At 39.0% G+C, this 15,039-nt stretch overlaps 1 protein-coding gene across 1 annotated transcript in view; it reads right to left on the bottom strand.

Annotated features, from left to right (window-relative positions):
* Positions 1-15,039, bottom strand: part of NAV3 (neuron navigator 3) — a 248,514-nt gene that overhangs the window by 146,770 nt on the left and 86,705 nt on the right. The window contains exons 9-11 of the mRNA XM_044988256.1: positions 10,331-10,439; positions 9,554-9,937; positions 3,374-3,493 (exon numbers count right to left, since the gene is read on the bottom strand). Of these exons, the coding sequence (XP_044844191.1) occupies positions 3,374-3,493; positions 9,554-9,937; positions 10,331-10,439 (613 nt within the window). The remainder of the gene's footprint in view (positions 1-3,373; positions 3,494-9,553; positions 9,938-10,330; positions 10,440-15,039) is intronic.

The raw sequence follows: 15,039 nt of genomic DNA, 5'->3' as shown, positions 1-15,039 counted from the left end.
TTAGAGGGAACACTGCCTCCCACATGAAAGTATAACATGTAAGTTGTAAGTCAAACCTTAATATAAACTCTTTTTCTTCCTCTGGGTATGAAAGTAATATCCACAACACCACTTGAGGATAAAATCAAACCGTAAGTACACCCGCTATGATAAAGTATGGAAATCCATCCCACCAATCAGAGCAAGGGTCACACCAATCTTTGCATTGCTTTTTCCATTTAGTCTTTCATACTATAAATACAGTGCACACTGTTGAAATGCACAATAATTTATTTTCATTTCATCAAAATGATCAAACACAGCTTTCTTGTGCATCAGCTTCATTTTGGCAAACATGAGTTCTGTGGTCAGAAGAACTCAGAAAAACAAACAACCGTTTTTGGCACTTGAAAACCATATTCTCATTCTGCATGGTGGCATAGCATATACTTATAATATATATATTTAAAAAACTATGTTAAAGGACCATTATTAAAGTTGCAAAGTTAAGAAATGCCAAAATTAAGGTTGCTCATGCAACCTTAATTCAGCCCCCATGTGTATATGCATTATGATATAAACTTTAATTACATGACCACTTACTATTTTTTTCTTAGAACCCCTGCCTTATTTAGCGTTCAGGTGGAACTTAGTTATCAGCTATTCAATATTTTATTTTCTTATTGTTCAATGTCTGGCCCTGTGCCTTATTTACTGTGCGCTATTCGAATCCTGCTCTGAAGACAGAATTATTAATTTCCCCAAGGGCTTTTCTATGGTGCTAATCATTATAGTATCTGATTGTTTCACAAACAAGTTAATTTATGTTCTCATCTGTGAGGAAAAGGGGTAGTATTATCCCCATTTTAAGGATGGAAAACTGAGGCACAGAGAGATTAAAGTAAAAAGTTTCCACTAATTTTGTGTTCCCAATTTAAGATGCCTAGGATCTAATTTTTTCAGGTTACTTAGTATTATACAGCACTTTATATGTCCAAAGCACAACTCCCATTGACTTCAGTTGTGAGTGCTGAGTACTTTTGCAAATCAGACCACAGAGTATCAAATCAGGCACCCAGAAAATGAAGAACACACAAGTAGTGGTGACCTGTGAAAAGTGTGATTTAAGTGACTTGATCACAGCTACTCTGCTGGAATGCAGGGATAAAATTCAGTTCTCTAGGCTAGCATTCAAGTGCCTTGACCATGAGACATTCCTTTGTCTCCCTAAAAACCCCTGTGTCAATCACTAAACACCTTCCAACCTCTTGAACAAATGAAGCAAGAGTCTGACAGACACAGTCTCCTTTACTACACAAACCCGATTCATCCCCAGAGCAGATGGATCCTGTGCACTGAATGAGGCTAAGGCTCTCCAAAGAAAAGGTCACCATAATTTTTTTAACATAAGGAAAACGTGTTCATTCCAAATGGTAAAAATTTGGCAAACAGGTAATTATAAGCAACTGAAAATGGTCTAATAATGGGAAATATCTAGCAACTTTCATAACTGGAGCTGCTGCCAGTCCCCCGAATAATATACACTTGCAAAATATTTATGTACATAAATGGTACATACAGGACATCCACACGTATAGGATGAAACACAATTTGTAGAGGTGTTCACAAACCAAAATCTCTAATTGGGGTTGAGAGCTTTGAAAGCGAGGAAGTGAGGAAGATCTGGACCCTCACTCTGTAATGGATTTCAGCTAAAAACCCAGGTCAGATTACTTCTGAAATGTTGGGTGGTTTGAAATTAATATTTGAATGTTGAAGCATGGGCCAATCTCTAACAATTTTGAATATCTAATGCTAAACTGTCATCCTGTCTCTCCCATCTTCCAAACTCTCCAGCCTTTTTCCTATGCATATAATTTAAGCTGCTTCTCTCACAGTCAAGGCTCCACACAAGTCCATCCTGACTACATCTCATCTCTCATTTCCTCCTCCTCCCTCTCTTATTTGCCTAAGAGAGCTCCAACCAAATTATATATATTCCTTCCTACTCTTGCCTTTGCACTTCCTTCAATGCTTGGAATTCCCTTCCTTCCCTAAACCAACCTCTCTTCATTCAGATTCCTCTTTAAAAAAAACTTCTTTGGCAAAGTCTATCCATGGTAATTCATTAACAAAGAAAAGCATTGAAAGAAAAGTAACTGCACCTCTGGATTAAAACTACCTTTTTGTGCATTATATCTATTGTTTGACTAATCCAGACTGTACAAGCCTTACATCATGAACATGTTTTCCTAAATCCCAAGGATGGACTGACCTCAGAGTTGGAGGTCATGGGAGCTGCTTCAGCTAATTTGCTAGGTTTGCAAAACCAGTACAAATTTGTGAATCTTTCCCTCCCCCTGATAAAACCCTTTCTTTGTTTCCCCTAAAGTGAAACTTGATTTTTTAAAAGATGGACAGAAACCACACCCTGAATTCTCAGCACTGCCAAGCTCTGCAGCTGGAGCTTATCTCTGTCATGGTCTGGACTAAAATCTGAGCTCTGAACAACTCTGAGCTCTGCAAAAGATGGATTATGAATTTAGATCCAGACTTGGTGGCTTGAGTCCATCTCTGAAAAATATATTTTTTGGCTAAAGGAAAAGGGATAGAAGATCCTCTTCCGAACGAGGCTTGCACAAGTGAATCTCTGGTATAGCTGCTGGGCTGGGCTGGACTGTGCCTGGATTTTGCACAGCTGCACAAGGAGAGGATGATGCAAGGAGTCTTCTCCCTTTTGCATGCCTGCACAGAAGCTGGTTATAATTTCAGTCCCTGAATCCACAGGGGCTGCTTTCTTCTAGCATCCCTGGGGGTACAAAGTGGATGGAGAGCTGAGCAGAGATTACACTAGAGCACTCCATGGAGCATTTGGCATTATGCTGCTCCAAAAAAGTACGGTGGTGACCATCTGGCACAGAGTCCTGTATATATTTCTTCCTACCCCCAGCTCTGCTCCTTCCCTTCTCCCCCTTTTCCCTGTGTTAGCTTTTCACTTTGCAGCTCTGTGCTCCATTTTCACTCTATTTGTTCTTCCCATGTATCCCTGTTTACAAGACTTACCCTAAGAAATCATCATGTCCCATTTCAGAGAGTTTAACCCCCAATCTCCACCCCCATCCTGGACTCCTTAACATTCTTCCCCCATCCTCACAAAATGGATTCTTCCTCCATGTTCTCTTCCTTTTGACAGACTCTTGTTCCCAGGTAGACTTTTTTCCCTCACTTACTGCGGCATTGAGTCCTCTCAATCCTGAGGGCTAAGATCCCAATGAGCCATGAATTCTGCCTTCGTTCACTACTACTTGGGAATAACTTTGAAATGCTGGCAGGTATGAATGATAAGACCTTATCTGCAAGCTTCAATAGTTTTTATAGAAAAAAAAGGTGTTACCTGTCAGCATCTACAGTCACATCATGCACCCCTCTCTGGATTACGTCTCGGGAGGCAGCTAGGTCTGGTATTCGGTTCAGACTTCTTGTATACAGGTTGAGTCCTCCATCTGTCATGTACCTGAAAATAAATATATGGTCAATCAGTAGGAAATGCAAACATCTGGCAATATGTTTTGTTCTAAAGCTAATGGGCTGTCGAATTCAAAGCTCAAAGTAAAGGTTTTCCCGTTTTGTAGTACTTTTGTATTAATACTATCAGTGTATGGCCTTTCATGACACTATCTCCCCCACAACGAGATCAGCCTCTGCCACTCTTGTTATTTCTCTAGGATATTTTGCCTTGTTTGTGTTTAGCACAGGAAAAAGAGTTGTGCTAAATTTTAAAGTCTCCCAGGTCCCTTCATGAATCTGTCTTGCATTTTGAGATGCTGGCTGAAGGCAACAGCACCAGAATCAGGTAAAAGCACAGTCCTGATAAAAAAAAACAAGCACTTGCATCTGAGAGGGTGAACAGAAGACAGAGCTTAAGAAATCTGACTTTACAGTCCTTACTCTGCAATCAGATAGTCAGCTGAAAAAAATGGAAGCTGGCTTTTAAAAATCTGACCATTTATGCTGTCATCTTTCCATGTTGTTCTTCATACTGCTTTCTTTATGTTTACTGAATGAAATTTATAAGGCTAAAAATTACAGCAACCTGTGTGGTGCTGCTTAATGTAAATCACTAAAGACTTATTAAGGCGATTGAATTGTAAGTAGCAGCAAGAATTTCTGAGATTCCTACCTAAAACTCAGTCACATCTTTAGGGGCTCAGTAGTCTTTAATTAAGCAGTACTACAAATCTGTGTAACCCTCAAGATCTATGCATTACTCTCCCAAGATTCCCTACCATATTGCCTTGTCTCCCATGCTCCCCCTTTCCTCGTCCCATTCCTGGGTTGTCGTCTCATCCTGTTGTTCTTGTCTTAAGTGTAAGATCTTTGGTGAAGACGCTGCTTTTGTATAGCACCATGCAGCTGTATGATACTCTACAAGTAATAATACCAATACACATAGGAAATGTAGGTGGGATATTTAATTACAGCAGTTAGGTAATCAAACACAGTGGAAGACTGTATAGTCACCATAACTGAAGCTATTCAAGACAGATCTAAACACCCCTTTACACTGAATGTTTTAGCTTTATTTCTGTCACAATGTAGTGAGGATGGAGTTCTCCTCCAACACAAATGATTGTAAACGCAACTTTTTCTATGGTCATAAAATAGTGCTACCCATATTCATCTTTCAGTTCAAACGTCTGTCCAATTAAATGAATATTTTGCTCTAATAATTCCATACAGAGTCTTAGATCCCAATCTCCAGCTAAAGCCAAGAACACTCAGCACAACACAGGATTGCATTATCCTATCTCAGGCCAGTTGTATATTGGTTTAGTCCCTTTTGAGTCCCTCTGAAAGCTGCTCTAATTTAAGCCAACTGCCACTGGGTTCATGGGGCTAATACAGCAGCCCGGGATTACCAGAGCACATGCCCACTTTGCCAGCAGCCAGGATGAGGCGGCATAGAAATGGCTATGCCAATTGTATGCCACTGGAGGATCCGCCTATGCTAAAAAGATCCTGCCATGGCTAGCTAAACTGGCTTTCGAGCAGCTTGGCACAGATGTTGCAGTGCCAAGCTGCTGCAGTGTAGCCAAGGATTGTGGCTTTAGTTTGTGAGCTCCTGTGTACTTTTTGGCAAGCGATACCTAAATTCTGCAGCAATTTTGAGTATTAAAACGTGGGGGAAGGAGGTGGTTGTTCTTGTTTTTTAATTAAACATGAAAACGTCCACAACATATGTCCCTTTGTTAAGAAGTAGTTCCCAATCTGAAAAGTACTGTAAATTTGCAACCCCTTGGATTCAGGAGGTCTGTTTGAAGACTCCAGAAGATAGCACTGTACTGGATGATGTTTGATTCACTTATGGAAGGTTTCCCTCACAACTATAGAGGCTAATTTTTTTTTAATGAAAGCTTAGATTCTGGAGCAAATTTATGTAGCAGGTGATGAATTATGCAGTAAATGCTATGGTTGTGGAATTGCACATTAAATACAACTGTGGTTAGAACACAACCCAGTCTGTAAGGTTCCCCCCCCTCATATAAATAAGGGCCATAGTGGAGAGGTTTAACTTGTGAAGTAGGTCTTCCTCGCACTAATTCCTAATTACTGATGGATTCTTATCCCCAAGTGTTTAAAGTAATTAAAGTGAGAATGAGAGAGGGAAAAGAGATAAGTCTTTACATGCCTCAATGGATCTTGACTTTTCAGAGCATATGAATGAGTATTTTAATATCTACTGTACCTACAGTATGTTAGTTGACCACGTTACTACTTACTGTTTATTGAGTCATCCTTACTACCAACGTAAAGAAAAAAAATCACACAACACAATGACTTCGTCATTCTCTAATGTGATAACCTAATTAATACATTTCACATCAAGCATTGCAAAAGCTCCTCCTCTCTTTTTTAACAAAGCACAAATATAACATATTTTTCTTTATGGAAAAGGGGGCTTCAAATATCACTGTGTGGCATCTCGCACACTCCTTTCTACTTTGATACAGCAGGCATCATTAAATCATTCTGAGCTGTCTTCTTCCTCTTCTTTTCAGCTCATTATTTAAATCCAGGCAGAGGCATGGAAGCTCATATAAGACGGCCAGCAATGCCATAATGTGGATAAATTTTTGGAATAGTACATCCTGTTTCACCATCATCCATTCTTTAACCTCAGCTACACTTCTACAGAGACCAGTGACATCAGCTCCCCATCATGCTTTGTCTTCCCCAGGCTGGTGTGTAGAATTGCTTGTTATTGAAAACAGTTCCCTGTACCACAGAAAGGTAGGCAGGCAATATACTACGCTAGCCATTTAAACATCCACAGTGCACTTACAGAATGGGTTGTGACACTAACCTTCCCCATCAAAGTGCCTCAGCTGTGACCTGCAGAGACCATCTCTAGGGTTAGAGTATCTCAGTCTCATGTCCATTCCATCTTTGACATCTCTGATAAGATTGTCAGCAAGAGTCCCAATTTGTGCTAAGTGTGATGTGATGTGATCAAATGTCCCCTAAGAATTAGATTCAGACCACCAACTAATTTCACATAAGCCACTGAATAGCCTTCAGATGTTAACAATCTTTAAATCATTTGTGATTAATGGGCTGATTTGATCTACTAGCTACAAACTGGTAAATTATGTCCCATAATTTCCTATGTCCCATGTTTCCAGTTGTCTGAGCAGACAGAATTACTGTGAAGCTCTGGTGTCCACTAAAAGCACCCTGGAATATTATAATGTGCCCTGCACAAAATACACCCTTTGAATTGCGCTTTGCCTGCTATACACTACTACCTGGTACATTAGGCAGCAGCAAAGAGTAATTCAAATATTGATAATACTGAAAATGAGGCCGTTTGTCTTAAATTATGTATTGGAATTTCTAGCCCTCAAAGTAAATTCGTAGAGTTTGAATTACTTAATACAAATACACCTAAGTGGCAAATGAGTATAAGGCTCCTGTCTGAAGTACCAAAGACAAGAGTCTCAGATATATCCACAAATCAACCAGGAATATCATCATTAGCACATTTGCATTTAAAATAAAAAACATTATAAAGGTCTTTTTGGGTGGAGCCAGGACATGGAATCTCTATATGCAAAAATTACAGTAGTCTGCTCTCAGCATTTGCTTGAAATCAGTCCCTGAAAATCAACTGAACAAACACAAACAGGATGCAGAAATGAAAATAATTGTCATCCATTGTTCCTGAGTTAACCAGAAGAAAATAGTGACTGACATATTCCTATCTCCAAGGATATTCCTACAGGTCAGAAATGATATTCACAGTTAAAGAACTGAGGTAAAGGCCTGTTATGCAAGACTATAACAGACAGCATCTGACATGCAAACAGAAAAAGTCAGGCCTGTCAGCAACTGCCTTTCATCAGCCCCATCTGAAAACACAATATGTCATCTAAAAAAATGTAAGAAAAATACTGAAAAAACCCTAAGGCACAATAAAACAAAACTGGTTTTACTAAACAGTTGTGGAAACCTCAATAAATACTTTATATTAATGTCTCTAAAAACCTGCTCCTGCTCACCCTGAAGCTAATACCAGAACTCTCATCGACTTCAATAGGGGACAAGCTGGACCCCACAGAAGGGTTAGAACAGCACTACCATTTTGTTTAAGCATTATGTACATAAGAACATAAGAGAGGCCGTACCGGGTCAGACCAAAGGTCCATCTAGCCCAGTATCTGTCTACCGACAGTGGCCAATGCCAGGTGCCACAGAGGGAGTGAATCTAACAGGCAATGATCAAGTGATCTCTCTCCTGCCATCCATCTCCATCCTCTGACGAACAGAGGCTAGGGACACCATTCTTACCCATTCTGGCTAATAGCCATTTATGGACTTAGCCACCATGAATTTATCCAGTCCCCTTTTAAACATTGTTATAGTCCTAGCCTTCACAACCTCCTCAGGTAAGGAGTTCCACAAGTTGACTGTGCGCTGCGTGAAGAAGAACTTCCTTTTATTTGTTTTAAACCTGCAGCCTATTAATTTCATTTGGTGACCCCTAGTTCTTGTATTATGGGAATAAGTAAATAACTTTTCCTTATACACTTTCTCAACATCACTCATGATTTTATATACCTCTATCATGACCCCCCTAAGTCTTCTCTTTTCCAAGCTGAAGAGTCCTAACCTCTTTAATCTTTCCTCGTATGGGACCCTCTCTAAACCCCTAATCATTTTAGTTGCCCTTTTCTGAACCTTTTCTAGTGCTAGAATATCTTTTTTGAGGTGAGGAGACCACATCTGTACACAGTATTCGAGATGTGGGCATACCATGGATTTATATAAGGGCAATAATATATTCTCAGTCTTATTCTCTATCCCCTTTTTAATGATTCCTAACATCCTATTTGCTTTTTTGACCGCCTCTGCACACTGTGTGGACATCTTCAGAGAACTATCCACGATGACGCCAAGATCTTTTTCCTGACTCGTTGTAGCTAAGTTAGCCCCCATCATGTCGTATGTATAGTTGGGGTTATTTTTTCCAATGTGCATTACTTTACATTTATCCACATTAAATTTCATTTGCCATTTTGTTGCCCAATCACTTAGTTTTGTGAGATCTTTTTGAAGTTCTTCACAATCTGCTTTGGTCTTAACTATCTTGAGAAGTTTAGTATCATCTGCAAACTTGGCCACCTCACTGTTTACCCCTTTCTCCAGATCATTTATGAATAAATTGAATAGGATTGGTCCGAGGACTGACCCTTGGGGAACACCACTAGTTACACCTCTCCATTCTGAGAATTTACCATTAATTCCTACCCTTTGTTCCCTGTCCTTTAACCAGTTCTCAATCCATGAAAGGACCTTCCCTTTTATCCCATGACAGCTTAATTTACGTAAGAGCCTTTGGTGAGGGACCTTGTCAAAGGCTTTCTGGAAATCCAAGTACACTATGTCCACCGGATCTCCCTTGTCCACATGTTTGTTGACCCCTTCAAAGAATTCTAATAGATTAGTAAGACACGATTTCCCTTTACAGAAACCATGTTGACTATTGCTCAAGAGTTTATGTTTATCTATGTGTCTGACAATTTTATTCTTTACTATTGTTTCAACTAATTTGCCCGGTACCGACATTAGACTTACCGGTCTGTAATTGCCGGGATCACCCCTAGAGCCCTTTTTAAATATTGGCGTTACATTAGCTAACTTCCAGTCATTGGGTACCGAAGCCGATTTAAAGGACAGGTTACAAACCTTAGTTAATAGTTCCGCAACTTCACATTTGAGTTCTTTCAGAACTCTTGGGTGAATGCCATCTGGTCCCGGTGACTTGTTAATGTTGAGTTTATCAATTAATTCCAAAACCTCCTCTAGTGACACTTCAATCTGTGACAGTTCCTCAGATTTGTCACCTACAAAAGCCAGCTCAGGTTTGGGAATCTCCCTAACATCCTCAGCCGTGAAGACTGAAGCATGTAGTGTCCACAATTCTACATTTACCAGGTTAAATCTCTTTATACAAAATCCCATTCAATTTGCCCTGTCCTGCATTAGAGTTTCAGCTGGGTAAAATACCACTTACCCACTATTGATGTCATCTGTTCTGAGGCTTTTCCCAAGAATGTCCCCATCACTCATGTAACCTCCAACATCAACTTCCGAGGACATGTCCAGATCACTGCTTCCTTTTTCATTCATGTCAATCTGTGACATATTCCCGAGTCGAGAAACAGCTGCTCGGCGAAGAGGTGTGGTATACATGAATCGTGAGGGGTCAGTATGTATGAAGCGACCAGCACTACTGCGAGGGTAACCACTACCTAAGGATGGGGCATCTCCTGCCTGGAGGCGAGGACTAGCCTGGCCAAGCCTCCAAGTCACTGGCGTGGATCGGCTTGTCAAGCTTGGTATACTTCTCCCATTCACTTCGGTTGTCACAGTGCTGTCAAACGTTGTCTCCAATGTGCTGCCAAACAAAACATAGAAGTCAGTTCATTGTGCTCTTTCTCTTTCTGAGAAATAAAGATGAACAAAAGTTGCACTGCTAGGTGGAGGGTAGAAATATAAACCAGGTATATAATAACCCAATACTTTTTTGTCTACAAGATTTTATTTGTACACATCAGAGATTTAAAACTGTAGACAAGCTTCCACATGAATCCTGAGATACTATTTACAGAAGGGTAAACAAAACACTTACATCAAATTATTATGACGAGAATCCCAGACACACAAATAGTATCTTCACAAACTGCACTGTTAATTTTCCTTTGCTAACCTCTAATGGTAAGCCTGCAATTTTTGACTGCAAGTGTTCTTCTACACTCCAAAATGTACGGAGTCCATGCACAAATAATACCTGTGGCTTATCTGGGTCCCTCTAAGGCTGGACATGGTTTCTTCCAAATTCTGTCGCAGATCTGCTATATTCTTTACTGTTCTCATTCTTCTTGTTTCTGGGTCTTCCCCTGGAAGAAAACAAAATAATATAAATTCTGTGTGGGTGTGCAGTCATGTGCGTGCATGTGTGTGTGTGTGTACAAATATAGATATAAACTAACACATGAATGTGTGCGGACAACTATATACATGATATCATTTATATATGGATACACATACATATCATTTAAAATTTGAATATACGCAAGCTCCCAGAGTGTATTTGTAGATCTGTCCATCCATTCACCCACATACAACATGCACACACCCATCCTGCCAATATTTATTGTGCACTTACACAGCAATCAAAAGGTTTGTGGTGATTAAAAGCTCATTTTAAAAATAGCAAGTTAGTGGAGGGTCTTGACAAGGCTGAAAAATGTGGGGATTGTGGAGACTAAGGCCCTGATTTAGGAAAACATTTAAGCACACACTTAAAATCTATCCCTATTCAGGAAAGCACTTAAAGTTAAGTCTGTACTTAAGCACTCTTCCTGAGTAGGGATGCTTTCCTGACCTGGAGCCTTATTCCCCATAACCCTCACAGTGGACATAAAACACTAAATCCCAATATAATTCATACATTTATAGATTTTAAGTCTAGAAGGGACCATAATGATCATCTAGTCTGACCTCCTGCATGACAAAGGCCATATAGTTTCACCCAGAAGTTCCTGCATCAAACCCACAATTTTTCGCTATACAAGAAATAAATAAACCCACAAAGATAAAATGCAAATAGTGAAATACTGTTACCCAGGAAGAATGTAAAAGCCTAATAAACAATATCAAATAAATACATAACAAAAATTACCAAATATTTGATATATATTAAAAATCAGAAATTAATATATTTTTTAAAATGGTATAGTTTATCTAGCAGTTTTTGTTTATTTTAACATAATCATTTAACTACCCCGTATTTCCATTTATTTTCTTTTGAAGAGTATAGTATTAAATAACATAGTATCACAGATTTTGTGGTTTATCACACCCAGAATGTTGCCTGTGACAGTGTCCCATTTGTGATGCTTCGGAGTGGGTGGGGGTAGATATAATTCTAGCAATTTGTACAATTCTGAACAAATGGAGAAAACTATTCCTCCCTGACGCCAGGACTGATCATTTTATGCCCATATACATCACTTGATTAACCCCAGTTTAGTCAGCATGCTACACATGTTATCAGTGCTAAAATTGTAAAAGCCTTTTAAAATAGGTTAATATTATTTAACTCTAAATTCAGCATTTCCCTGGGATATACACAAATTAAGGTTGTAATTCCATCTCAGGATTTTGGTGATATTAAGAAACTGCTTCAGCTTTGATCTCATATTTGCTGATGTCAGGAGAACACCTTGTGAATCTGAATTCAACACGACACAAAAGAAAAGATCAGAAACACAAGTGAGAGAAAGGACAGGGTGATAACAACATAATCTCATGTTTACTCAGTAAGACATATACACTTCGTACCACTGACTTTTTTTGTGTTGTTGCTACGCTTTTGTTCCCCTCATGTCCTGTAGATAAATGTATAGGTGAGATCGAACTATGACTAGAGTTGAAGAGGAAATTTGGGGAGGGAAATAAGAAGCAGTACACAAGAATGCATAGAAATATCAGTGATGGGAGGAAATGGTTGTGTCACTGGTAGAGCAGAAGAGTCAGAGTGAGAAGCAAGAGGAAACTAAGTCCATTATTAGAGCTCCCCCAAAAAATTTTGGAGGAACAATTTTTCACAAGAAAAGAGAGTTTCATCAAAATTAAAATATTTTGTGGGTTGTTGTGAAATTCGCCAATATTTTCACTGGAAAATTTAGAAACAAATCCTTTCGACTTTCTTGTTTCATTTTGACAATATTGTTTTCACTTTTATATTATATTAAAATATTAATGTTAATACAATATTATGCTATATTTAATATTAGATTACACTGTTTCAATTTTACTGAATTGAAACCATTTATGTTAATCAAAATGAAACATTTTGATGCTTCCAAACAGAAAACTTTTTGAATTTCTGTCCCGTGGGAAATTTCCAAAAACTGACTTTTCATTGCAATTTGGAATGATTTAAAAAAAAATGTTGGAATTTTCAGTGGAACAGAAATTCAATTTTCCAACCAGATATAACCATAATGTAGACAGGGGCAATGAGATCTTGAAGTAGGTCTTTCAAGGCAAGACACACCAGGCAATGAGCAGTCAGCAAAGAGACTCAAAGAGGTGCATAACCAGACTGAAACAATGAACAGGAAAGATTATTTTGGCAGCAGAAATCTAGATAGAAAGAAGGGGGTTTAATTAATCCATTAATCAATGTGGAGGTGATGAAGGAATGCATAAACTGTAGTGACACCAGCCTAAGGTTGGAATTGACACAACCTGCTAGCAAAGCACAAAGAAAAAAACGTTTGGCCACAAATGCTATTTAACTTCCAACAATAGCTGAGGATCCAATAAGACCTCTTAGTAAAAAAGGCCCACATAACTCCCATTCAGCCAAAGAATATAGAATTTACTATGCTATTTCCCTCTGCCTGCATCCCTCAACCCACCAGAATCACCTTTCTTTCACTGGACTGTGGATATACATGCATACAGCAGTCATAATTAATAAGTCAATATCCAATAACAGTTACCACACCGTGGTATGTATGATACCACAGTTTTCCATGTATTAAGGAAAGAAAACAATGTGTCTTAGAATTGGAAGTAAGTGTGGAAGCTGTAAGGTATAATTTGGCAAAAGCTGAATATATATCTTGCTTATGTGTGTGTTATTAATTGATAGTCATTGCACTTTAGATAAGGTTGAAATCAGGTTCCATAATAAACTCTGTTTTAATTCCACCCCTAAATTGTTTTGATCTGAAAATAGCCCAATTTACTGGAAAGGCAAAGGAAATTTGGGCTAAAGGTCACTAATTCTTTTCTCCAGTTTGAAATTTTGGCTAGTTACATTCCTTTGGGTTCATGTTCTAACTCAGTTCTGCATCCTGATACCTACCTACCTACCATCCATCCATCCAACAAACAAATGCTTCAGACATTTTTGAAACTATTAGTTACAACTGAAAACAATGTACTGCACAGATATAACAACTCCTTTCCTCCTTGGTAAGTGAATACAGTATAGAACCAGTCAGAGAACTCTGTGGGCTTGTCTACAGATAAAAATTGTTCTGTCTTAATTATACCAGTCTGTCTTAATTATACCAGTATAGTTAAAACGGTACAACCCTTCAAGTATGGACACAGTTATACCAGTATAAAAATTCTGATAGCTTATTCATGTACATGAAGACGAATAAAGTATACTGGTATGGGTGCCTTTATACCAGTATATCTGCATCCCCACTAGGGATTGTACCGGTATAACTATTTCTGTACAAATCACAGCCATCTGAAACAGTTACAGCAGTGGAAAAAATGTGTGTAAACCCAGCCTTACTTCTGATGCCAATGGCCCTAACTAAATAAAGCATTTCAGTATGTACTTAACTTTAAGCATATGAGTAGTCCCAGTGAAATCAATGGGACTATTCATGTGTTTGAAGGTAGGAATACATTTAAGTACCTTTCTGAAATCAGGCTTATATGTGTATTGTGGATTTGCTTAAATGTGGTATAGTATATTTGTGGAAGGTTGGGTTTGTGACTTACACTGTGAAGATGAAAAAAGAAAAGGCAGAGTGATACATCTAGTCCAGCGGTTCTCAAACTTCATTGCATGGCAACCCCCTTCTGACAAGAAAAATGAATACACGACCCCAGGGGGCGGGACTGAAGCCCGAGCCTGCCCAAGCCCTGCCACCCCGGGTGTGGGGGAGAGGGGCGGCAAAGCTGAAGCCCAAGGGCTACAACTCCAGGTGGGGGACCCGTAACCTGAGCCCAGCAGTGGGGCTTGGGCGTTGGCTTCAGCCCTGGCCCCCAGCAAGTCTAACGCCAGCCTTGGCAACCCCCTGAAAATGGGGTTGCAACCCTCTTTGGGGGTCCCAACCCACAGTTTGAGAATCATTGATCTAGTCCATGCATGGTGGATGGAGGCAGTACATTGGGATTTCTGAATCATATGGAGCAGTGGATGGGGAAATGGTGCGGGGAGTAATTGTTTGTGAAAATAATACATAATATGCATGTTATTTTGAGCATAATGGAAACTGGGATGGGGAAGGTCAAATCTCAGTTCTGTAACTGGACAGTAAGAAGGAAGATACTGGTCTGAGGGAAGACTGGAACTGTGGATCTTGTTCATTTGTAAAGGTTTGTAGCCCATGTTGGAAATGTATATAACATATAATGGGATGGTGTAGAAGGATTTCCTGGTCTATAGATAGAGGTAGGGTTTAGAGGTATGAGGGGGCAGAGTTAAGGCTGTTCTTAGACTGTGCAATATCTATACTTAACATGTGTATATTTATCTGAGGGATGGAAGATATCTGAATATTTATCTGCCTTAACTATTCATTTCCATATTCTAAAATCTTTGGATTTTAAAATTACAATGTTTTTATGTGGGTGTGTGTTTTGTATGTAGTTATTTTAATATTATTGCTAATATTTTCAATATTTAATATTCACTGTTACTTTATCCTCTCCCTTTCCTTGTTTGTTTGTTTGTTT

Source organism: Mauremys mutica, chromosome 1 (genome assembly GCF_020497125.1).
Source record: "Mauremys mutica isolate MM-2020 ecotype Southern chromosome 1, ASM2049712v1, whole genome shotgun sequence".
Classification (NCBI taxonomy): Eukaryota; Metazoa; Chordata; order Testudines; family Geoemydidae; genus Mauremys; species Mauremys mutica.
The sequence above is the reverse complement of the archived record's forward strand: the minus strand, read 5'-3'. Positions and strand labels throughout refer to the sequence as shown.